The 23,819-nt window shown below is 35.3% G+C and overlaps 1 protein-coding gene and 1 long non-coding RNA gene across 8 annotated transcripts; both read left to right on the forward strand.

Annotated features, from left to right (window-relative positions):
• The first annotated feature begins 4,832 nt into the window (after positions 1-4,832).
• On the forward strand, positions 4,833-6,897 carry LOC116010006 (cytochrome b-c1 complex subunit 7-2-like). The gene is made up of 4 exons (XM_031249265.1): positions 4,833-5,119; positions 5,199-5,356; positions 5,579-5,626; positions 6,554-6,897. Exons 1-4 carry the CDS (start codon positions 5,020-5,022, stop codon positions 6,620-6,622), a joined length of 375 nt encoding a protein of 124 aa, XP_031105125.1. The 5' UTR covers positions 4,833-5,019; the 3' UTR covers positions 6,623-6,897.
• A 3,326-nt stretch (positions 6,898-10,223) lies between these two features.
• LOC116010008 lies at positions 10,224-13,562 on the forward strand. 7 transcript variants are annotated; one of them, XR_004096878.1, is made up of 12 exons: positions 10,224-10,431; positions 10,514-10,574; positions 10,827-10,904; positions 11,093-11,151; positions 11,329-11,400; positions 11,520-11,583; positions 11,701-11,855; positions 12,152-12,273; positions 12,372-12,463; positions 12,691-12,783; positions 13,134-13,211; positions 13,359-13,562. It is a non-coding gene; the product is annotated as an uncharacterized LOC116010008 (long non-coding RNA). The 7 variants fall into 7 exon arrangements; XR_004096877.1 differs by having other exon boundaries at positions 10,789-10,904; positions 11,093-11,400; XR_004096881.1 differs by lacking the exon at positions 11,093-11,151 and having other exon boundaries at positions 10,789-10,904.
• The last annotated feature ends 10,257 nt before the right edge of the window (positions 13,563-23,819 follow it).

Genomic DNA, 23,819 nt, shown 5'->3' on the forward strand with positions numbered 1-23,819 from the left:
ATTTGTCAGGTCCACCTTGCAAGATTGATGTTATATATATATATATATATATATATATATATATATATATATATATATATATATATATATATATATATATATATATGACCTTAGTCCTTCATGTGGGGAACTTTTCCCCAATCTTCTTCTCTCTAAAACACCAATAAGCTATGCTCCCTACTCTTTCTAAACTATTCAAGAACAATGAATGAAATGGTTCTTTGGGCTAAATTCTCCCATCTACTTTATACTTTACATATATTGTTATACACCTGGAAGTCTCCACGAGGAGCCCAAGAGCGTGGACGTACAACTAGTGGGAATGGAATAGAAAGTTCCGCGCCACCAGTCCACGAGCAGGAAGGTGGCGTGGGTGCATTAAGTGGTCGGTCCACGAGCAATCCATGCTCGTGGACATCTCTTGGGAGCGAGATTTAAAGAGTGCAATTGGAGGGAAGCTATAAATAGGTTTAGATTAGATATTTTTAGGGGAGAACTTCATTTTTAGAAAATCTTTTGATCATTTTCAGGTTGTAGAAAGAGAAATTGTTGAAGAGCATACTTTGCTTTTGGTTCAATCTTGTAATTGAAGATCAACATTGAAATCAATTGTTTTTGGATTTTGATTGCAAATTCTTAGATAATCTCCCATCTCTATCTTGATTTACATTTCAATTTACTTTCAATTACAATTCTCAATTGGTGAAATTAGGTTAATCTTGTTTCAATTTCAAAGCATGAGTAGCTAAATTCTTTTATAGGAATTGAGTTGAGAAGTGAGACATGATGCTAGTGGTGGCCTCAATGGTTGATCCCTTTCTCTCGGTTGAGGCTGTTCCTGCTTTTCATCCACTTCTCTCAATGGGGATCTGTTCTGAGGTGCACTCAGTCCTACACTCCTTATTGCTTCAGCCGTGACCCCGTCCAGATCTTCAACTCTGTTTGGTGAAGCCATTTCTTCACTTAGATATTCTCGATTACAGGCTGCCATGTTCCTTCTCCTCACTATTGCATTGATCTCGTGGTCAATTGCTAGCAATCTTTGCACACCTTTAGAACGGGTTTGCATGCAACTAGCTATTCACATGTAAGCACAAAGAAAACAACAACGGTTTTACAACTAGAAGTAGTTGCTAGTGAGAGTAGTAACCAATTTAAATGCTTAAAAAGAAAAACAAAAAACAACAATGGTGGTTAGACTCTCTAACTTAGATGATGACTCATGTTAACCCAAATGGACTTGCTACTCAAAACCGATGCTGGTAAGGACTTTTTCACGGGTCCATCAAGTATCAAATCACAGTATAGAGTTTAGATATCGTTCCACTGGAGATGGCTCTTGTAATGTTAGGAATTGATGTAATGTGGAGTTAAGTACAAGCTAAAACTATTCTTATAGAAGCTAGGCCTAACTTTAAAGAGTTTGGTTGATATGGTTTAGCAAATGACAAATTAAACAAGTAAAACAAGGACCGGGACTTGGTTGATTCAAGCTAAGATGCCAATTATTCTACTTAGAATTAGGGGATTAAAACAAGGCATAGGGTAAGTGAGATGCACAAAAATGTCCAAATACTACTCTCGTAGCTATTTGGACTTACAACCTCACTACGAACTCAACTCTCGTGACAATCCAACCTAAAGTTTCCTAAACAAGAACACAAAGCATAAATTCTCCTTAATATCCAAAATACTGCCGTATTGGGCATTAAGTGTGTGAATGTGTGGCTAGTGTACAAGCTCTACTCTCCTAGCAACAAACACACTCCAAATCATGCATATAAAAGGGATCCAACAATTATACACAATTTCATAACAAATCCAATTCACACAACTAACCAGAACACCCAAATAATCCCATTTATGCAATACAACTTATTTAGGGATCAATAGCAAGAAATCAAACCAAATCCTAGTCCCAAATGGTTTAGCTACTCATAATATAACAATAGATGCAAAATATTAAAGAAGTAAATGAAAGCATAAAGAGAAATCAAAGGAAGAAATAGATAAGAAAAACTTCTCTATTGAGCTTTTGAATCCAACCTTTGCTATGTTCATGATGCTTGGAAGTGAGTGGAAACTAGTATTCCATATTCTATGTTATTCTAAACAAACCCTAGCTAGGAAATGAAGATGAAAATGAGAGAGAGTTTTTTGGGGTAGAGAAAATCAGCTTAAAAGGGACAAAAACGCGCTGTCAAAAAGTGCAGGGGGCTGGCCACGGGCGTGGCCACCAGGCAGAATAATCTGCCTGGTTGCCTATTCTTATTTATACTACAAAGAATCGCGCCAAGAAAATTGCCACCAAATTGCCTAGTCATGATGCTGGTCACGATGTGACCAGCATCGTGACCAGGTAACAACCTTACGAATTCCAGGAGTCACTCGGCGGGTCACGGCGTGACCAACAGAGTGATAGCTGTGATATGCAAAGTAGTCAGGGAGGTCACAGTGGGGTCACATCGTGACCTCAACCTTGACACCCCTGACTACTTTCTGATGAAGGATTGCCAAGTTGCTGGTCACTGACCAGCAGCTTGACACCCTCCTGGTGGCACGAATTGGATAACTCCTTGCTCTGTTGCTACATTGAATTTTGCTATGGTTTTGACCCTTCATTCTCTAACCATTTTGCCTTGAAATCATCCCGATTCGCCTTCATTTTACACTTCAACATGCCTAGGTCCCGGTTCTAATTAATGAGCCATAAACACCTGAAATAAGCTTCGTTTTTGCACAAACACCTAACATTCACTTAGAAATTAGTACAATTAAAGCATATTTATGCCAAAGACCTTGTGGTCTAGTGGCACCCGGTGTCCTGATTTTACACTCCCACATAGATGATGGGAGTGGGTTCGAGCCTCAATGGAAGCAACTGTTGACTCTTTGTGTTTCAATAGGTTGAGAAAGTAGCTATGAACAGATGTAGTAGGTAGGTTTAATTTGCATAGATTCTGTGTATAGAGTCAGATGTAGTAGGTAGGTTTAATTTGCATAGATTCTGTGTATAGAGTCAGTCAACATAGCCTAAGTATTATTATTGGAGTAGTGTAAACACTAAGATCAGTTATGTGTACATGTGTGACAATTTTCTGTGCATTCTGTTTTGATATTCTATGTATTCTTTACACAGATTCTGTGTATGGCACTGGAAATCAATAATGTACATAATTATATATTAACAAGCATATTTATAGGTTTAATTTGCATAGATTCTGTGTATAGAGTCAATCGACTACTCAAAACAAGCATATTTATAGGTTTAATTTGCATAGATTCTGTGTATGGTATTAGAATTATGACAATGAGAATCATAAGCCTAAGTATTATCATTGGAGTAGTGTAAACACTAAGATCAGTTATGTGTACATGTGTGACAATTTTCTTTGCATTCTGTTTTGATATTCTATGTATTCTTTACACAGATTCTGTGTATGGCATTGGAAATCAATAATGTACATAATTATATATTAGAATACACATAATCTCTGAATAGAATACAGAGAATTATAAGCCTAAGAATTATCATTTCTGTTTCATGAGGCATGACATTCAAATCATTAATGTACAAAATTATATATTATAATACACATAATCTTTGAATAGAATACACAGAATCATAAGCATAAGTATTATCATTTATGTTTCATGAGACATGCCATCCAAATCATTAATGTACAAAATTATATATTAGAATACACATAATCTCTTAATAGAATACACGGAATTACACATAAAAGGAATTGGACGGACGGAACGGTGTCCATCGCGCGTTAACTCCCAACTAACTTAGTTAAAGGACATCGTTTCGGACCAGGGTCCACGATATAACTATTGATAAACATTTTGCCAACCCTATCTGATTTCAGCTTGGCCCATAAAAGTGCGTCAATTTTCAATCCTTGACCGTTTTTATCACTTTTGGATTGTTAGACTACAGACAGAGGAAACTTAAAAGCTCGCCGAGATTTGGTTGGAAATTGGAGTGCACGAGGGAGGAAATGACGTCGTCGTCGTTGATGCAATCGCTGTTGAATCCCTAGAAGAATTGGTTTGCCGCACAGCACATGAAAGCTATCTTTTGAAAGCGGTAACATCACACAATAAATTATCATCTACAAATTATATATTTTACTACAAACATTACCTAATCTTTCGTTTTATGCTAGACCAAATACGTGTTAACGCAAGGTCCGTCCTTCCGCAAGCTTTTTCATTTAATCAACTAAATCAATATCATTCTCTCTATGTTAAATTATCTACACGTTCTACGTTAACTAACATTATACATTTTACTTGTTTCAATGTCATCTTTATTTTACTAAATTTTTATTTTCACATTTGTAGCCTGCGAGATTATCTTGATTTGTTAGTAGCGTGGATGGGTTCAATGATCCAGTGAAAATCATAATTGGATATAAAAAAATAGAAATCAACTTTCAGCAAGTATGGTTCACCGAACAGAGTGGGAGAAATTACATTGTATTTTCAAATTGCACGAACAGATGATGTGATATTATTCAATGTCGAAGACAACATTGTACAAATGTTAGTTATTAGTAACTGTCATGTTGAAAATATTTATCTGTGATCGGCTAAAAATTACATTCGTGACAATCTGTATGGTGAACTTAACTGATTAAATAATATCGAATGAACTATTCATTAATTCATGTTTTTCATTTTTATTGTCTAATATTTTCTTATTAATAATTAATTTAAAATATGTACGCCTAATGTATAATACCAGTATTTTAATTTGAAATACGTATGCCTAATGTATAATACTGGTATTTTGTTTTTTTTTTTTAAGAATATCAGAAACGGAACCGAGGAGACCGTTTCTTCCTGAGAGAGTAGCGATCTCCACGGTGTCTCTTTTCCCTGATTTGTTATACAGAATTCGTTGCTATTCGGGGTTATGATTCCGCTTTTGGATTGTTAGATTACAGACAAACGAAACTTAAAAGCCCGCCGGGATTTGGTTGGAAATTGGAGTGCACGGAGGAGGAAATGGCGTCGTCGTCGTTGATGCAATCGCTGTTGAATCCCTCGAAGAATTGGTTCGCCGCACAGCACATGAAAGCTATCTCCAACCGCCTCCGAAAATACGGTAATTATTTCTCTTCCCTTCTCTTGCTCTGCTCACTTTTTCATTCCATTATCATGAAGTTTTTCTTATCTGAAATTAGGTTTGAGATACGATGATTTGTTTGATCCGAAGGAGCATTTGGACATCAAGGAGGCTTTGGAACGTCTACCTCAAGAAGTTATTGATGCTCGGAACCAGCGTCTCAAACGTGCTATGGATCTCTCAATGAAGCATGAGTACCTCCCTGATGATCTTCAGGTTGAATTTTTTTGTGTGACTAATACTTTCTGCTGAATGTGTGTGTGAACGGCGACATAGATGAAGCATGAAAATGATTTTAATGTGTGATCCGAAAATGAATTGGGATTTAAATGGAAGGAAAGACAAAGAATTTGCAGTAAATTAATTTATATATTTAAACATCTGTGATCGTGTGATGTTATTTGAGCTGACTGGCCTGGGTGTATATCATGTTTTCAGAAAATGCAGACGCCATTTAGAAGTTATCTGCATGAGATGGTGGATCTGGTAAATTCTTGTTTCAAACTGAGTATAGTATTTGGTCTATGCATATTCATTTCCACTTTTTGCTTGACTTTGCATTTGGAAATATACATTCTTTTGGATGAAGTTCAAAATGTTAAGCCTAAAATTCTTTTATTTGAAGTTTACAAATGTTGCAACTGTGTGGATATTAAGAGGATTCTTGAAAACAAGCATATGAAATATGATGTTTTGACATAATTTAGTTAAGAGCATACAAGCTACATTGAACCTTTGTTGAGAATGCCTAATAAGTTTAGTTATCATCTGTTGGGTATGGACTATGGAGACATTTATTACTGCAACAATTCAAGCAAAAGAAGAAGAAAAAAGGATTTCATGGACTTTTAGGGTATTCCCCAATGATAGACCTCATTTCTTCACCTAGAAGACTGCTTCTCTTATTAATTGCCTGATGGTAGCAAGAATTACCTTTATGAAGGTTACTAGCTATGACAAAAATTTGACAGTTCATTTCACTACCACTTTCTGGCTATAGAGAGTAGACCCTTGTGCTTCTCTCTTTGGTCTTTAATATGGAGTATATTTTTTGTTCCCTAATTTTGACACTTATCAAGGCTCAAGGCTTCATAGTTCATACCATCTTATGCGAAGTACATATTTTATTTTGACATGTCCAGGAGCATTTGACTTAACTTTTTGAAGAAATTTCTTTTTCTTATACTATACCTATCTTTTTTCTTTTTCTTTTTTTTTGAAATAATACTATACCTATCTATTTCTTAAATTTACGGTGGCATGATTAGTGTCAAAAAGCAACCTAGATATATTTATTGAATTTAAAAGGGCCTTGCAGGACCTAAACAGTCACCTAGAGGCCGGTTTTGCTTATTATCTTCCTTTTTCTTCATTTACTTGTATTCACTAGACTAGAAAACTGTGCTCTCGCAGGTAGAGAAAGAGAGAGCAGAACGGAAAGCTTTAGGAGCATTGCCCCTTTACCAAAGGACAATCCCATGATGTGCCATCTCTGGGAACAAATGATTTTGATGATTAATAATTGGCATTCTTCTTTTTCCGCTGGCCAGATGATTAGAAATCATCATCTATTGTTTTCTTGCTGTTGCTTTAGGCAAACTATTAGGTCTGCTGGTTGTTTTTTGCAAATAATGTTTCTATGCAATTGTAGTTTTAGAGATAAGAGGATTGTTAGAAAGTTCTTTTTGTCCATTGCACTTCCCAAACTAGCCATCTTTCTTCTGTCTTTGGTTTCAGATGAGATGTTTTTAAATTCAGCATTGGCATTTTAGTTATATCAGAAGCATCTAGATTACAGGTGCTATATATTGTGGGTCACACTTGTATGAGACCGTCCCACGGATCCTTATTCGTGAGACGGGTAGGGTCGGGTCAAAACAACATGCAAATGTCATACTTATTTGGGCAAATGTTCTACTTATATACTCAAATGTAATACTAATCAGGAATATAATTTTTGTTACTTATAAGAGAAAAAGTAATACATTTTTCATAATAAATAATGTTGACAAGTGTCCCTTACTTATATAAGGTAAAATATAATACTTTTGAGAAAAAATGTAATACTTTTAAATCGAAATATAAAAATATTGTATTTTCCAATAAAAATATTACATTTACCCTTATAAGTAACAAAAATTTTATTCCTGATTAATATTACATCTGAGCATATAAGTATGACATTTGTTCGTATAAGTATTATATTTGCATATTGACTCGACCCGTCTCACGGTGAGACGTCACACAAGTTTTTGCCATATATTGTGATATTGCCAATATGATAATTATACTCCCTTTATAGGATCTCAAATTTGGCATTTGATTTATAAAGTAAAGGTTTATTGATGATTTTTTTAAAAAAATATTTGTGATAGTTACATTTAAATTTTAAAAATTTGACAATTTCGTACCAAAAGTGTTGCAAAAGTCCTGCAAATGGGCGCTTAGGCGCTAGACATCAGTCGGCTACCTAGCGTATCACCAAAATCGGTTGTGGTCTAGGCGGCCGACTAGGTTGCCTAGGCGCTGATCGCTTAGGCCTCCTTGGCACCGACTAGGCGGCCGCCTAGTCGGTCGTTAGCTATTGTTATTTTTTTTAAAAAGAAATAGATTATTTTATTCAAAACGATATTGTTTTGAGGTAAATAACTTTAAATTGTTCAAATTCTAGATATTTTAAGTTAATATTTAATATTTTAATATTAACTATTAAAGTATTAAATAGTTTATAATTATTAAGTCTTAAAAATTATTTTTTTTAAAAACATACGTTGGCGCCTAGGCGCCGATTAATTGCCGCTTATTCTAGGCGCTCCTTGAGCGCCCGAAGAGCGCTTAGCGATTTTTTCAATCATTATTTTAACTTTATATGATTTTATTACTTTTTGGCTCTCAAAAAATGTAATTTATCACACTCATTACATCTTAGGTTTGTAATTAGAATGCCCTTGGCCTATTAAAATACCCTTATGGTGGTGTTGGGTGGTGGCGGCGGCGAGAGGTGATTGGTTGCTCCACTGCCGCAAACGGAAAATGACTTCTCATAAAAAAAAAAGGGGAATTCATTTTCCGAAAAATCATTTCTATTTTCCATTGACCACACTCCTATTTTCCATTGACTTCCATTTTCTCCTCTAGCCAAACACTGAAAATTCAGAAAAAGATTTCCAGAAATCATTTTTCGGGGTTCCAAATGCACCCTTACTGTGAAAACACTTTAGATCACAATAGTTATGAAGGGTGCAACCCAACCCAAAGGTGCAACCCAAGGGCAAGTCACCAAGAGAAGTTTGATTCGGAATGAAACTCTGAAGGCACAAATTCCTGTGCAGGAATTTATGTCAATAAATAGCGGGACACCCGCACGCCACCATGACCACGACCGCTTGCTCTTCATGATGGTTCCGCATTTTCATCTCTTGGGTTGAAAATACATTCGCGAGTTTTAATTGAAATTCATTCAACAATATTGCTATCACTTCTATAACATGGTGATAAAAACTTAGAGATTTTAGCAAGTTGAAAACAAGAAAACAAAGTTTCCATATGGGATAAGAAAGAAAATAAAATACGCAACCAAAGTTGCCATATGCCAACCTCTAGGTAACTGAACCATCTTGATCGGCCATGGGATCGAAGAAACCCTAGCTAACTGATATCATATGAGAACTATTATATTTGTATTCAATAACTCAATTAATCTGTACAGGTTACAAGTGTATATATTGAGGGAGAGTCACGGATAGATTAGGATAGAGACTCATATCGTAACACAAATATCTATAGTCCTAATATTGTGTTTAAAATCTCAAATGCAATGGAAGCTTTATAACCAAAGTTGTCTAATACGGACAAAGTATATATCTTATTTATTAGAGTTAATTCCATTTTTTGTCCTAAATTTATATGTGACAATCCACTTTTAGTCTTTTTTATTAAAACATCCTCATTTGGTCATAGTATTATTATGGAATGACCAATTTTAGTCCTTCAGCAACAAAATCGTTGAAATATCGTTAAATACAAAGACATTTCAATCTTTTTTATACAAAGCATGTTGAACCGGTATATTTTTTATGTTTAATTTTTTTAAAACATTCATAATTGAAAACCGAAATGTTATTGTATTTAACTATTTAAACTAATTTGTTGATAAAGGACAAAAAATGGTCATGTCACAATAATACTAGGACCAAAAGTTTATTGTATTTAACGATATTTAAACTAATTTGTTGATAAAGGACCCTTAAAATGGTCATGTCACAATAATAATTTTTCGGAAAATGATTTGGTTTTCAATTATGAATGTTTTGTAAGTGTGATTAGGAAAGAAAAATGTGGAGGAAAAAAAAAACAAATATAAAAAATAAAAAATAAAAAAGAAGGTTGGCAGGCGCGCTGTGCGCGAAACGCGCAGAGCTAGCAACCAACATTATTTTTTTTTGGGAAAACAACGTTTTTGGTCCCTGAATTCTTTTACTATTAAAAATTTGGCCCCTGTCAATTGATTTGAAAAAAATAGAGTCCTTCAATTGTTCATAATGCCATTAATGTGACACATTTAGTCCTTGATGCTATATAATTAAAAAATGACAAAAACTTGTTTAAGACCGTCTCACCATGAGATGGGTCGGGTCGGGTCAATATGCAATTGTAACACTTATATGCACAAATGTCATACTTATATGCTCAAATGTAATACTAATCAGGAATAAAATTTTTGTTACTTATAAGGGTAAATGTAATACTTTTAAGGGAAAATATAATACTTTTATATTTCAATTTAAAAGTATTACTTTTTTTCAAAACACTGCTGGAAATTTTTAAATTTCCGACCACTTTCCCGACCACCCACAACAAAGGTCGGAAAAGATGACATTTTTTCCTTTTTCCGTGGAAGAGTTGAATTGATTGGAAAAGGGTCGCAATTTCCGACCACTTTTAAAAAGTGGTTGGAAATGTTTTCGGCTATTTAAAAAGTTTTACATTAGTCTCTTTCTCCGACCACCGTAAGTGGTCGGAAATCATTTTATATATATAAAGGCTTAATGTTAGGGATTCAGACTTCTCATTTGTGCCTCTCTCCACGACTCCATGCTCCATCCCGCCATCTTCTCCGGAGATTGTCAAAGGCTACATTTACTCGGTCTCCGGCTGGATCTCCGCCACTCACAGCGTTGTCTCCGCTTCTCCGCCGTTCACAGCTTGTCTCCGCTTCTTCGCCAGTCACAACCTTGTCTCCGTCTCTCCGATTCTCACCCTCTGACCCTCTCCATCCCTCTGCCTCTCCGGTAAGTCCTTCTTACCTCATCTACTCATACTCAGTCTCAAGCTCAACAACTCATTCTTTAATCTCTCTGGCTCTCTACATAGGAAACCCTAGATATGCCTTTGGTAGACTTTTCTGGTGTCTTTGGCCATGAAAATGTAACAGGTAATTTTCTGCTATTTAGTTATTTATGATATACTGTTCTTAAATCTTGAATTTTATGAATTTATGATCTTAATGAATATATGTGAATATACTCTCATATTGTTGAACATTCTTGAAGAATGTAATTAGTTTTCTTTTTTTTTTTTTCATTCTAAATTATGTAATTTAATTTTGATAAGACTAAAATTTAACTCCAATTATTCCCCTGCTCCAGTCTAGCAAAAAAAATTGATTCTCGCAAACCATATGCAGTGTATTAGCTCACCAACAATGATGGAATGGTCTGAGGGACTTCAACTTGCCAATTCTATTGGCTACTAGTTTCCACATGTGAGTTGTTTATCTCTTACCCCCCCCCCCCTCCTCCACGTGTGTGAATGAGTGCTTCAAGCTTTACCAGATGCCATGAGTCAGTTTGTAATCTACATTTCCTTGGATTTGATTCTTTTATTAGATTTTTATATTCATTTATATTATCTTATGCTATATGTTGTATTATCTTATGCTATATGTTGTAGACTATTGGTTTGCATCTTTTAGTGTTTATACCATCTGCTAGTGAGGACACTATTAATCAGTAAGTTCTCTTTACAAAAACTTGTCATCATTTCTTTATTTGCCTTTTGACAGGTGAATTTTTTGAATTGGAACAACATTTGGAATTTGTAAATTGGCATGTCTCCCTCTCCCACCTTATTTTCGCTATTGTGCTACAATCCCACTTATTCCTTTTTCATGTGTTGCTGTATTATAGTAACTTTGCTCATGGGATCCTTGCTGCAAGAGGCCAACTGCTGTGGAGGTTCTTCATCATCCTTTCTTTCAGGTTGCCTACTTCTCCTATGATGCCTTCATCCTTTCGTTGTGCTTTTTTCTTGTATTTAATATTTAATATGTACAGTGTTATATAGAGATATAACTGTTTGTATGTTTTTTTCCTGACAGAGTTGCTTCTATGTTCCACCATCTCTGCAGTCTAGTGTAGCCCTCGCAAGAACCACCCAATCTGGTTTGTTTTTTTTTTTTTTTTTTTTTTTTATTTATTTCACTCACTGTGATGCATCCTGCATTCCTGTCAGCCTTCATTGTTTTTTTACCTCTTTTCGATATCATTTCCTAACGGTAGGGCACAATAATATTGGGTTCATTTCAATAAGAACAATAGATGTTGCATTGGAGATTTGGAGCAAAAGGGCAATAGGTGGTCCATTGGGACCATCTCCAATCCAAAGTCCATGAGTAAAACATCATCTTTCAAGTCACATGCATCCTTGAATGCAGGTAACATATAATGTGTTGTATTGATTTGTTAAAATAATCTAGAGCTAATACTTTTAAAATAAAATTAAAAATCTAAAGCTAGAATTGATTAAATAATAGAAATAGGCTAAAATTATTGTGAGAAACCACACAAGAATCAATTGGCTTCTTTCATGAAGATCTTTCTTTACAGTTTAGGACAAAAGAGATTTCTGATGTCCAAAAATCATCCATCTCAAACCTTATAGTTTCCAGAGGAATGAATGAATGATGCATAAAGACTATGCAATAATACTTGTATGTATGGTTCTTTTAAGGCACAGGTGAAAGTGCTATGTGTTGAGAAGGACAATATTGAGAAGGGCATAGTGGACTTCATCTCCGAGCATCGTATCAAGAAGCTTGTTATGGGAGCAGCTGCTTGCAGACACTACTCAAGGTAAAAACAGTTACTAAATGCACACCAAAATTTTGTAAAATGTAAAATTTAGGCAGTGTGTTGAGCTAATGCATTATAATTGTTGGGGAATGACATAGGTCAAGTCCAAGAAAGCTATGTATGTGTGTGAACAAGCACCTCCATTCTGTTAGATCTGGTTTATATGCAAAGGGGATCATATTTATACAAGGTATTATATTGTTTTCTTGGTTACTTTAGAGATGTATGTAAAGCCTTTTGTTAAATAGTCTCTACATTGAGTACTGATAAGTGATAACTGTAGTTTGTTGTGATTAATTTCATTGATTCTTAGCTCCAGAACCCAAAAGCATCTACCATATGTTTTGATACAGTTTCTTTATGTATCACTTCTCTTCTGCATCTAATAATTGTCTGTTAACCGTGTGCCGGTGCTAGGTTGACGCCAAATGAGAGAATGAGGTGAAGATTGCATTTACAAGCAGTAACACCACAGGGGTTAAAATCATGACTGCAGCTCAGCTTGTCAAGGTATGTTAACCTCTTTTGGTGTTTTTTGATAGTAACTTTTGTAATTGAGTTTTTAGGTAAGATTGATTCTTTCTTTCTTTTTTATTTTCATTTACAACCCGTAACACTTGCACTTGGTGGAAAAAGCCCTATAGTTATATGTGAGGATTTTAGTGACCTTGATAAAGGTTTGGCCTTTTCTTAAATCAAACATTGTAAATCACTTGATAGAGTTTTGAATTTCGAATGAAGGTGTCTCTTGTTAATAAGAGTATTTGTTTAAGTTCTTGATTCCTAAATCCTACTCCATACATTATTAATCTTTTAGTCTGACTCCTGGAGTATTATGATGTGTTTGTGTATTGTATCAGCTGCTAAGTGGACTCTTTTCGGTTGCTTTTGGACAAATGGTCAAATTTGTAGTGCAACATCTCTGTCTCATATTGCAGGTATCATCCACTTACATTGTATAGTGAATCTGGAAACCTTAATCCAAAAGTTGTCAACTTCTGTTCTGAAACACAGCCTTATTTTTCCATTTACTTTTTTAATCTACTTGGATGGATTAATTAGCCTCTTCATTCTCAATGTCACAGGAAAGCATTGCTGCAGAATTTTTGGAAATGAAACAAAACTGGGCATGAGTAGAGGCCTACCTGAACGCAAAGGGCGCACTACTTTTATCTTGTTTGCTACTCTATTGAGGATTTAAAGGGCCTAGCAGAAGATTTGAAAAACATTAATGTTTTTTGTTTTACTGGGTTACTTTCCGACCACTTTTGGTGGTCGGAATTTTTTTATTTTATGGGTCGGCTGTTTCCGACCACACGGTGGTCGGAAAACTACGCACAACACTTTCCAAACTGGCGACCAATTTTTCCAACCATTTTATAATTGTGGACACTATTTCCGACCACATCATGTGGTGGTCGGAAATAGCGAGGGTGATTTTTCCGAACACCTAAAGTGGTCGGAAAATGGATTTCCGAACATATTTTAAGATATTCCCAACCACTTTTAGGTGGTCGGAAAATCCTTAATTTCCAGCGGTGAAAGTATTATATTTGCCCTTATAAGTAAGGGGCACTTGTCAACATTACTTATTATGAAAAATGTATTACTTTTTCTCTTATAAGTAACAAAAATTGTGCCAAAGACCTTGTGGTCCAGTGGCATCAAACCCTTCTCTTTATACGGGAGGTGGTGGGTGACAGATACTGCATAACAAAAATTGTATTCTTGATTAGCGTTATATTTGCACATATAAGTATGACATTTGCATGGTGCTTTGATCCGACCCGACCCGTCTCACGAATAAGGATCCGTAAGACGGTCTCACACAAGTGTGACCCTTAAAAAATTTGTTAATAAATTTTTTTTATAAGGTTATAATTGTCAATTACTTTCTACTATTAAACTTCCTTCCCTCTTTTTAACGCCATCTCCATCAAACGTTTGATTTGTAACCATCCTAACTCATAAACAGTGAATATCAATCATTTCTTTACTCTCATACAACATTTTTTTTTTTAAAGGAACTCCCAGACAACTTCTATGTAACCTGTTAATTCATATTACTGTTCTCCTCCCACCCGCTATTTAATCTAGCTAATTAACATTTTTCTTCTATCAAAGACAGCCCAACACAGTTCCATTTGTTCTCATGGGTTTTTCAAATTAAAGCTGGTGATTTTTATGTTTTAAATGGTTTTGTTTCCATGGGTAAGTTCTTTGAACTGCGATGCAGCTATTTTGCTCCGAGTCCAACCAATCAATTCGTGGATTCCACTGTTCAATTCAATGACTGGGTGGATTCGGCTCCCGGTGTGCCGTGTACCGGTGCGCCGTGTAATTGGACAGCACTACCTGTGATGCTCGGAATCAAGCTATTGTCTCTATTGATTACTTTGGCCTCTCCGACCGCTTTCTGGCGGACCGTTGCTAGATTTCTACCATTATTCGCGCTCTCAATCTTACCAATAACAACTTCAGACATTTTATCTCGTCAGAGTCTTTCTCCTTGTGCTCGCATTTAGAGAGTTTCGACTACTTATATTTGAACTTGTTTGTTGGAGACCTGCCAGAGTTTCTGACGGAGTTCACGAACCTCACCGCACTCGTCCTTGGTGGGAACATTTTTTCCCAAGAAATTCCGACAAGCTTTGGCCGTTTGTAGAAACTTCAAATGCTTAATATCATCAATAGCCTCCCCAACGGCTCCATCCTTGAGTTTTTCTCGAATCTCACTGAGTTCACATATTTAAGATATCCATGTGTGTACGCTAATGAGGGAGGAGGGAAAGTTTAATGGTGGGGAGTAATTGAGAATTATAACCTTATTATAAAATAGAATTTTATTTACAAAATTTTTAATTATATAACATCAGGGACTAAATAGGTCACATTATGAATAATTGAAGGACTATGTTTGTTCAAATTAATTGATAGGGGCCGAATTTCTAATAGTAGAAAAATTCAGGGACCAAAAGCGTTATTTTTTTTATTGGGAACCCAAGGGTTGTTTAGTAAAGTGGAGAAATGGAGAATTTTCCAGAAAACTAGAAAAGTAGAGAGGTAGAAAAAGGAAAAATAAAATAGAATAAAAAAAAATAGCCAAGGACCTTGTAGTCTAGTGGCATCAAACCTTCCCTTTATAGGTTGAGAAAGTAGTTATGAACACAGATACTCCATTGTAACTCCATTGTAATAGAGTTAGTAGTATTCAAAAAAAAAGAAAAAAGGAAAAATAGAAAGGTTGTTTACTAAATTCATTCCTCCAAATGCCTTTTCCATTTCCATTCTTCACTTTTCTTAAGGATTTGGAGAACTGAAAATCCAACTTCTCCAAATGGAGAAATGAAAAAAACGGATGAACAGTTAATGCCAAGTGTAAGGTCCCGTGTTTGACTCTTGCTAGTGCGTTACCTGTTCAATTTATGCGCTGCTGGCTCCTTTACGTTCATGCGTGCTGCTTTTTCTAATTCTTATTGTTGCGCGCTGCTTTTCTATTTCTTATTACAATAATGTTATTAATTTATTATTGTTAATTGTTATTAAGTTATTAAGTTATTAAATTATTATTATTATTATTATTATTATTATTATTATTATTATTCTCTTTTCTTTTTTCCTCCTCCTCCTTCTTATTATTATTATTATTATTATTATTATTATTATTATTATTATTATTATTATTATTATTATTATTATCATCATCTTTGTTGTAGAAATGTGCAAATGCTATATGGGATAATTGTATTTAATAAAATAGAAAATTAGAGAAATAAAAAACTGGAGGAATGGAAAAATGGAAAACTGGAGGAATGGAGAAGGAAAAATGAAAAACTGGAAGAATGGATAAGGAAAACTGGAAGAATGGAGAAGGAAAACTGGAAATGGAAAAACAGAAAAATGAAGTAAACGACCCTCAAATATCCCCAATCTTGCAGGAGCACCCATTTTCCTCTCTCTCTTATTTCTCACACCTCCAAATCAAAATTTACTGTTACAATATCTCCCCATTATGCATTGATGTAGTTACTCTACATTAGCTCAGCTAGGTGCCTCAAAAAGCTTCAAGTTTTCAACCAGTCTATAAGATAAAGTAAAAGGCTAATCACTGAAACATTGAATTTAAATTTGTGGATTATTAATTGGTTGAAGTAAATACAAAATGAAGGGAAATTAGGCATATGTTTGTAATAAGAAAAAAAGTGGAAACAGCTCTGATATGATCTTTCATTATTACCTCTTTTACAGTGATATGAGTTTTTTTTTTTTTTTTTTTTTTTTTTTTTTTTTTTTTTTTTTGTTTTTTTTTTTTTTTTTGTTTTTTTTTTTTTTTTTGTTTTTTTTTTTTTTTTTGTTTTTTTTTTTTTTTTTGTTTTTTTTTTTTTTTTTGTTTTTTTTTTTTTTTTTGTTTTTTTTTTTTTTTTTGTTTTTTTTTTTTTTTTTGTTTTTTTTTTTTTTTTTGTTTTTTTTTTTTTTTTTGTTTTTTTTTTTTTTTTTGTTTTTTTTTTTTTTTTTGTTTTTTTTTTTTTTTTTGTTTTTTTTTTTTTTTTTGTTTTTTTTTTTTTTTTTGTTTTTTTTTTTTTTGAAGACAGTGATATGAGTTAAAAGTTTCAAACTGAAGTACTTCTGTCGTTACTTTCAAAAAAAAAAAAACAAAGGTACTTCCGTCGTACCAAGTGGGATGTGGAATCTATCTATTCACTTATCAATACTGGCAATTCCAGTACCAATAAATCACCCTTTTTTGTTATTTTTTATTCTGTAACCTTTTACATGCACTTCATCCCTTGACTTGGGCCGTGCCAGTGATAGGTGAATTTTGTTTGAAAAGATGGAAAAATAGCAGTAAGGAATGCCCCGTGATCTTTAATTTGATATTACAAACATACATAACAGCAATCTCATTTGTTTGATTTTTTATTAGTTTTTATCATATACATGTAGGAGAGAGAATAAAGATGGAAGATGAAAAAAGGGAAAAAACAAATCCTGAGAACAAAATGTAAAAAAATAAATAAATATTTTGGTATTTCCCCATTTTTCTAAATTAATGGGTCCAAAAAAACTGGTTTTGCAAAAATAAAAATATCCCAAAAATCACCCTTCCCAATTCCCATTAGTATAAAAACCAACCTTAAGTATTTCGTTCTAAATAAATCCGCTGTGAGAAATGAGAATGAATCTCAGCCTTAGATAAAAGAAATTCGCCATCTACAAACTTCAACAATGTGCTCTGGAAGGTACAACAATGAGTTCTGAAAGAAGGGAGAATGTGCACTAGAAGGCAAAAAAAAAAAAGCGCACTAAAAGCACAAAGATAAAGATGGAAATAATTATTCAAAAAATTAAATTTAATATAGGATCTTCAACACAAATCATAAACGACCATAAATAATAAACAAGCAAAATTTATTCAACTCAAATTAGTAATTACTGGTCATGATTAATTGATCTTTTTAAAAAAAAAGTTCGTCATCTATGATTTAAAAAAAAAATACGCCGGAGGCACAATAATGTGCTCTGGAAGAATAGACAATGTGCACTGGAACTCTGGAAAGTAAAAATGTGCATTGTAAGTAAAAACATGAAACAATTATTGAAAAGACTAAATTTAGTTCATGATCTTCAACACCGTACAAATGATAAAAGATCACAATATTCAACTAAAATGAGTAATTAGTGATTCATTCATGATGAAATGCTCTTTAAAACATATATATATATATATATATATATATATATATATATAACACCTATGATCGAAAAACTAAAAGGCATAACAATGTGCCCTGCAAGACACAACAATATGATCTGGAAAGCTAAACAATGTGTACTGGAGGCAAAAAAATTAACTTACACAAATACAATAATGCCACCGCATTTTAAAAAAAATCTTCAATTTGGACCCTTGATCTGGACTCAATCTACGGGTATAATTACATCCTATTTCTCACCTAAGGCAATTGTTTCACATGATCCTTTATCTGTATATGTCATTGTTCAGGTGAGTCCACCCTTACCCACGAGTCCGTGTGGACAAATATGGGTCATTGAATGCTTGAGATCAATGGCTTTGATTTTGCTAACTACGCCACTGTGCACTACGCAACTGTGCAAGTGAAGTGCATAGTGGCACATATGCAAAGTTGCACAGTTAGCGAAATCTAAGTCATTATCTCAAGCATTAATTATTTATTAATATAATTTTAATATTGATAACTTTTTAACAATTTCTTTTAAAGTTCTTACCATTACCACGAACCATTAAGGTGTGACTTTCTAGGTTCATAATCAAACCAGCAACGAATAATATTTAATAACTCATTAATTTTTTTTTTGAAAACTAACTCATTATTAAATAACTCGTTCATAATAACTCATTATTAAATAACTCATAAATCATGAGCGGCACCTAGCAGTAAGTCATGACTACCTAGTTGAGAATAAATATATTTAAATATATTCTAATGAACCTTTTTGTTGCAAATATTATGCAACATACATTCTTTCCACATAACACTTGTTCTGAACCAGGAAATGTTGCAAAAATCCTGCCTAGTCACCGACTAATTGTCGCCTAGGCGCTAGCCGGCCGCCTAGCGTATCACCATAATCGGTGGTCTAGGTGGCTGGCCGACTAGGCAGCTTAAGCGCCGCCTAGAGGCTAACGGCCTCGGCCTCCTAGGCACCGACTAGGTTGCCTAGTCCGATGATTAACTATTGTTCCCATCTTTTTAAAATATGTTATTTCATTTAAAATGACATCGTTTTGAGCGAAATAATCCTAAATTGTTCAAACTCTAGATGTTTTTTTAGATTAATATTTAATATTTTAGTATTAACTATTAAAGTATTAAATAGTTTATAATTATCAAGTCTTAAAAATTTTTAAAAATATATATATACAAAATTTTAAAAAATAAAAATAAAATAAAAAATACACGGGTGCCTAGACGCCAATTAATCCCCGCCTAGGCGCTAGGCGCTCCCTAAGCGCGAAGAGCGCTTAGCGATTTTTTCAACCATGAAACCAGGTGAAGGTCATGGTCAAACTTATAAACATGGTCAATATGTCTATTCAATATTTTTAACCTAAAGTCCAACTTCATTATACTTTAGCCAAAGTTTCTCGTTGTATGATATTGAATAGACTAGAACATATATATATGTGTGTGTATACATATATAGATTATCAAAAAATTATTTATAATAATATTTTTAAAATATTTGGATCGATATACAATTATATAAATTATAACAACAAATATTATATAGTGCAATTGATGAAATGAGTTTGATCAATTATGTTTTTTGTTGTTATCATTGCTTGAATTTGAGTAAATAATTGCCCAATTACTAGTGCGATGAACGGATAAATTTTTTATTATATATTTAAATAATAAAATTAAATGTGAAATTATAAACAATTCAAATATTTAAGAGTATACATTTATTTGATTATAAGATTAGTGCAAAAGTATCACTCGATTAATTGAATAATATATGACTGATTTGTCTACAATTATCTTAAAAAATCGATATGTAATATGATTTATGTAATTATATTATAGCTAAAATAAATATGGGGAAAAATGTGAAATAATTTAATTGTAATTATTGTAAAAATCAATTCAATGACCCATGTTTAAGTTAATTACTATAATAATTATTAGGCAATTATACTTATATATGTGCAATTATACTTTTATACCTTGAATATATTACATTTCATCATACTGCTTTTACTCTTGTCATCCTCTATATCTGAATGAATCAATTGTAATTATTATTAAAAATAATTCAATGACCCATGTTTAATTATAATTATACTTGATGGTTTTATTGGAATCGGGTCCTCGACTCTTGGTTTGAAAGCTCTTCATATATTTTGGATAGCTTGGTACTCAGTCCTAACAGACTTCCTTACATGTTGTTCGTCAAGACAACTTAGCTCTCACACGTACCCTGCAAAGAAAAAGAAAGAAACTTTCCCTTCTTTCCCTCTACACAGGCTCACTGAGATGCCTTGCCCAAAGGAGTATGTAGCTTAGAAGTCCATCAAGAATCAGAATATATCAACTGTTGAGATGCAAGAGTAAATGCATCGACCGCTATGAAGCGGAATAAGATCGATATGTTAATGGTTGAGAAGCGTGATAAAAATAAGCTGATCGCCGAAAAGTAAGATAAAGTGTTGACTGCTAAGAAGTGGGATAGGGATATGTTGACCGCTGAGAAGCGGGATAGAAATATGTCAACCGTTGAAAAGTGGGATAGATAATACGTTGACCACTATTGAGTGGGATAGTGCATATTGACCACTGAGAAGCGGGATAGATACATTTCGACCATTGAGAAGCATGATAGAAATGCCATTGACCACTGAGAAGCAGGGCAATAATAAGTCGACCACTAAGAAGCGAGATAGATAATATGTCAACCGCTGAGAAGCGGGATAGTGCATTGACAATGTTTTTTTTTTTTTTTTGTACACTAGGTTGCGTACCTTGCCCTTATAGGCCCAGGTGAACATCTGCACGCCGGATTGACAATCGTGTCCGGTTGGCCCAGGTGAAGATGCATACAGTCCACATACCTTTCGACCCTCGTATGAGATGTGGGGGCGGGCCCACTTTTTTTGCCTGTTTTTTTTTTTTTTTTTTTTTTTTTTTTGCACGCTGGGCTTCCTACCTTGCCCTTGAAAGCCTAGGCGAACATCTGCACACCGAGTTGAGGATTGCGTCCTGTTGGCCTATCTTGCGATCCTCGTACGAGATGTGGCCTGTGGGAGTGGCCCCACTTTTTTTTTTCACACTGGGCTATGTATGTACCTTGCCTTTGCAAGCCTAGGTGAACATCTGCACGCCGGGTTGAGGATCACATCCTGTTGGCCTAGGTGAAGATGCGTACGGTCCGCCTACCTTGCGATCCCCGTACGAGATGTTGGAGCGATCCCACTCTTCTTTTTTTTATTTTTTTTTATTTGCACACTGAGCTGCGTACCTTACCCTGCAGGCCTAGGTGGAGATAGTACGAGCTACCTACCTTGCGGACTCCGTACGAGACTTTTTTGTTTTTTTTTTTTTTTGTATACTAGGTTGCGTACATTGCCTTGCAAGCCTAGGTGAAGATGTTCACGCTGGGCTTAGGATCGCGTCCAACCCCCTAAGTGAAGGTGCGTATAGGCTGCCTACTCCACCTGACGCCATACACCCACCTCGCGCATTTTCCCTTGCTATTTTTTTTTAAATCTAGTTAGGCGTCAAACCTTTTGTATTCTTCTTTTTTTTTTTCCTTTTTTATTCTTTTCTCTTTGTTTCTTTTCCGTCTTTGTTAAATTATAAAAAATCGGGAAAAATAACAAATTGATAAGGATGCTCATCAAAAGATCTGCCAAGCCCCTGTAAAGGTCATATTTGGAAGTATAAAATACTTGCAAATCAGTTGTTAAAATCTCTAAAGCTTTTGTGCGATCTCCTGTATATATGAAATTCAAATTTAAAAGCACACACATATATAGACCTTACTAGCTATGTGTTATAAGGTATATTCATCACATATGGTATCCTATATATTAGGAAAGTTGGAAACTAGGGTTTTGAGGTTACCATACAGAATGTCCTCCAAAGTCATATATATAGGATGGTGTACTCTCCTCAAAACCTTGTGAGACATAGAGCTGCCAGTCAAGGTATTTTCCTTAAATCCTTTGAACATGGTATCACAGCCTAGGTTATAAACACGATTTTTTTTTTCGCTCGCTGTCGTCACCGCCCAGCCACGACGGATCGCCGGCCTCCGGCGACCCTGCCTGCAAATTCCGCCGTCGATCTGCCCTGCGCGTGAAGCTCACGCGCCGCCATCACTACCTCCACGCGCCGGCGCGTGCGCCACCTCCGGCCGCCGAAAAATTTCCCGGCCGACGTCTCCGAGCTCGCCTTGCTCCAGGGATCTCGGATCTGGTCTTGGTTTGACCAGTGTTGCTTCGGTTATTGCGGGTCTTCAATCAGGTTGTCTCGTACGCCCTCCGGTTACTGTTTTTTGTCTGTTTCTGATCTGTTTGGGCTCCATTTTTTGTGGGTATGGCTGAAAATAAGTCGATTGTTGTTACTGATATTGTTCCTGTGAATTCCAAAATCACAGACTGTAAGCTTAATGACTCTAATTACTTAGAGTGGTCTCTGGTCATTAAGCTTTATCTCACTAGTTTGGATAGAACAGACCACCTCACTGAGACCAAAGAGGATGCTAGTTGGGTGAAGGATGATGCCCGTTTGCTTTTACAAATTCGTAATTCTATAGATGAGGGTATTCTTGGATTTGTTAGTCATTGTTCTTCTGTTAAAGAATTGATGGATTATTTGGAATACTTGTACTCTGGGAAGGGGAATATCACTCGTATGTATGATGTTTGCAAGTCTTTTTACCGTGCCGAGAAGCAACATTTGTCTCTTACTGCTTACTTTATGGAATTTAAGAAAACATATGAGGCCCTTAATAAACTCATGCCATTCTCTGCTGACATTAAAGAGCAACAAAAGCAACGTGAACTATTGGCTGTTATGAGCTTTTTGGCAGGTCTTCCTTCTGAGTTTGACACAGCTAGGTCCACAATTCTTAGTACATCTGAAATCCCTACCCTAGCTGATGTCTTCCCTCGCTTGATTCGATCCGAGCAGTCCAAGGTACCCGAAGTTCCCATCCCACCTAATAGTGCTCTTGTTAGTCGTAATCCTCACAATGGGAATGGTGTCAATTCCCAAGGGCACACTTCCGGTCATCCTCACAGTGGGAACAATGGATATTCCCAGGGGCGTACTTCCACCATTGTGTGTCACTATTGTCAAAAGCCAAGGCATATAAGGAGGGATTGTCGGAAGTTGCAAAAGGATCGTAGGAATTCTTCTGCCAATGTTGCATCTACACTTGAGGCACCTTCCAAGACTATCATGGTCTCTGCTGATGAGTTTGCCAAGTTTTCTCAATACCAAGACTCTTTGAAGCATTCATCCTCTTCGGTCACTGCAATTGCTGACTCAGGTAACCCGACCTCTTGTCTTCTCTCATCATCATCCAAATGGGTTATAGACTCGGGTGCCACAAACCATATGACAGGTAATTCGAGTTTATTTTCCTCCATCTCTTCTTCTCCACATAGTTCCCCTGTCACCTTAGCGGATGGGTCCACTTCCCATGTACTTGGGTCTGGCTCCATTACGCCAATCCCCACACTCCCCTTACAGTCTGTCTTGCACCTCCCTAATTTCTTATTCAATTTGATTTCGGTCAGCCAGCTTACCCGTGCTTTAAACTATTCTGTTACGTTCTTCCCTGATCATTGTCTATTTCAGGATCTTATGACGAAGAGGGTTATTGGTGAGGGGCGTGAGTCTGGGGGTCTCTACATTCTTGACACCAAGAGGTCAAAGTTGGTTGCTTGTTCGGGTGCTGTCACTCCGGTAGATGCTCATTGTCGTTTGGGGCATCCTTCCCTCCCGTTGTTGAAGAAATTGTGTCCACAGTTTCATAGTTTACCGTTTTTACAT

This window comes from Ipomoea triloba, chromosome 2 (genome assembly GCF_003576645.1).
Source record: "Ipomoea triloba cultivar NCNSP0323 chromosome 2, ASM357664v1".
Lineage (NCBI taxonomy): Eukaryota > Viridiplantae > Streptophyta > Magnoliopsida > Solanales > Convolvulaceae > Ipomoea > Ipomoea triloba.

Excerpts from the sequence above, each read along its gene's own strand:
- LOC116010006 (XM_031249265.1), top strand. The coding sequence starts at position 5,020 with ATGGCGTCGTCGTCGTTGATGCAATCGCTGTTGAATCCCTCGAAGAAT. Across the intron at positions 5,357-5,578 it reads ACCTCCCTGATGATCTTCAG|AAAATGCAGACGCCATTTAG; the intron begins GTTGAATTTTTT and ends TCATGTTTTCAG. Across the intron at positions 5,627-6,553 it reads TGCATGAGATGGTGGATCTG|GTAGAGAAAGAGAGAGCAGA; the intron begins GTAAATTCTTGT and ends GTGCTCTCGCAG.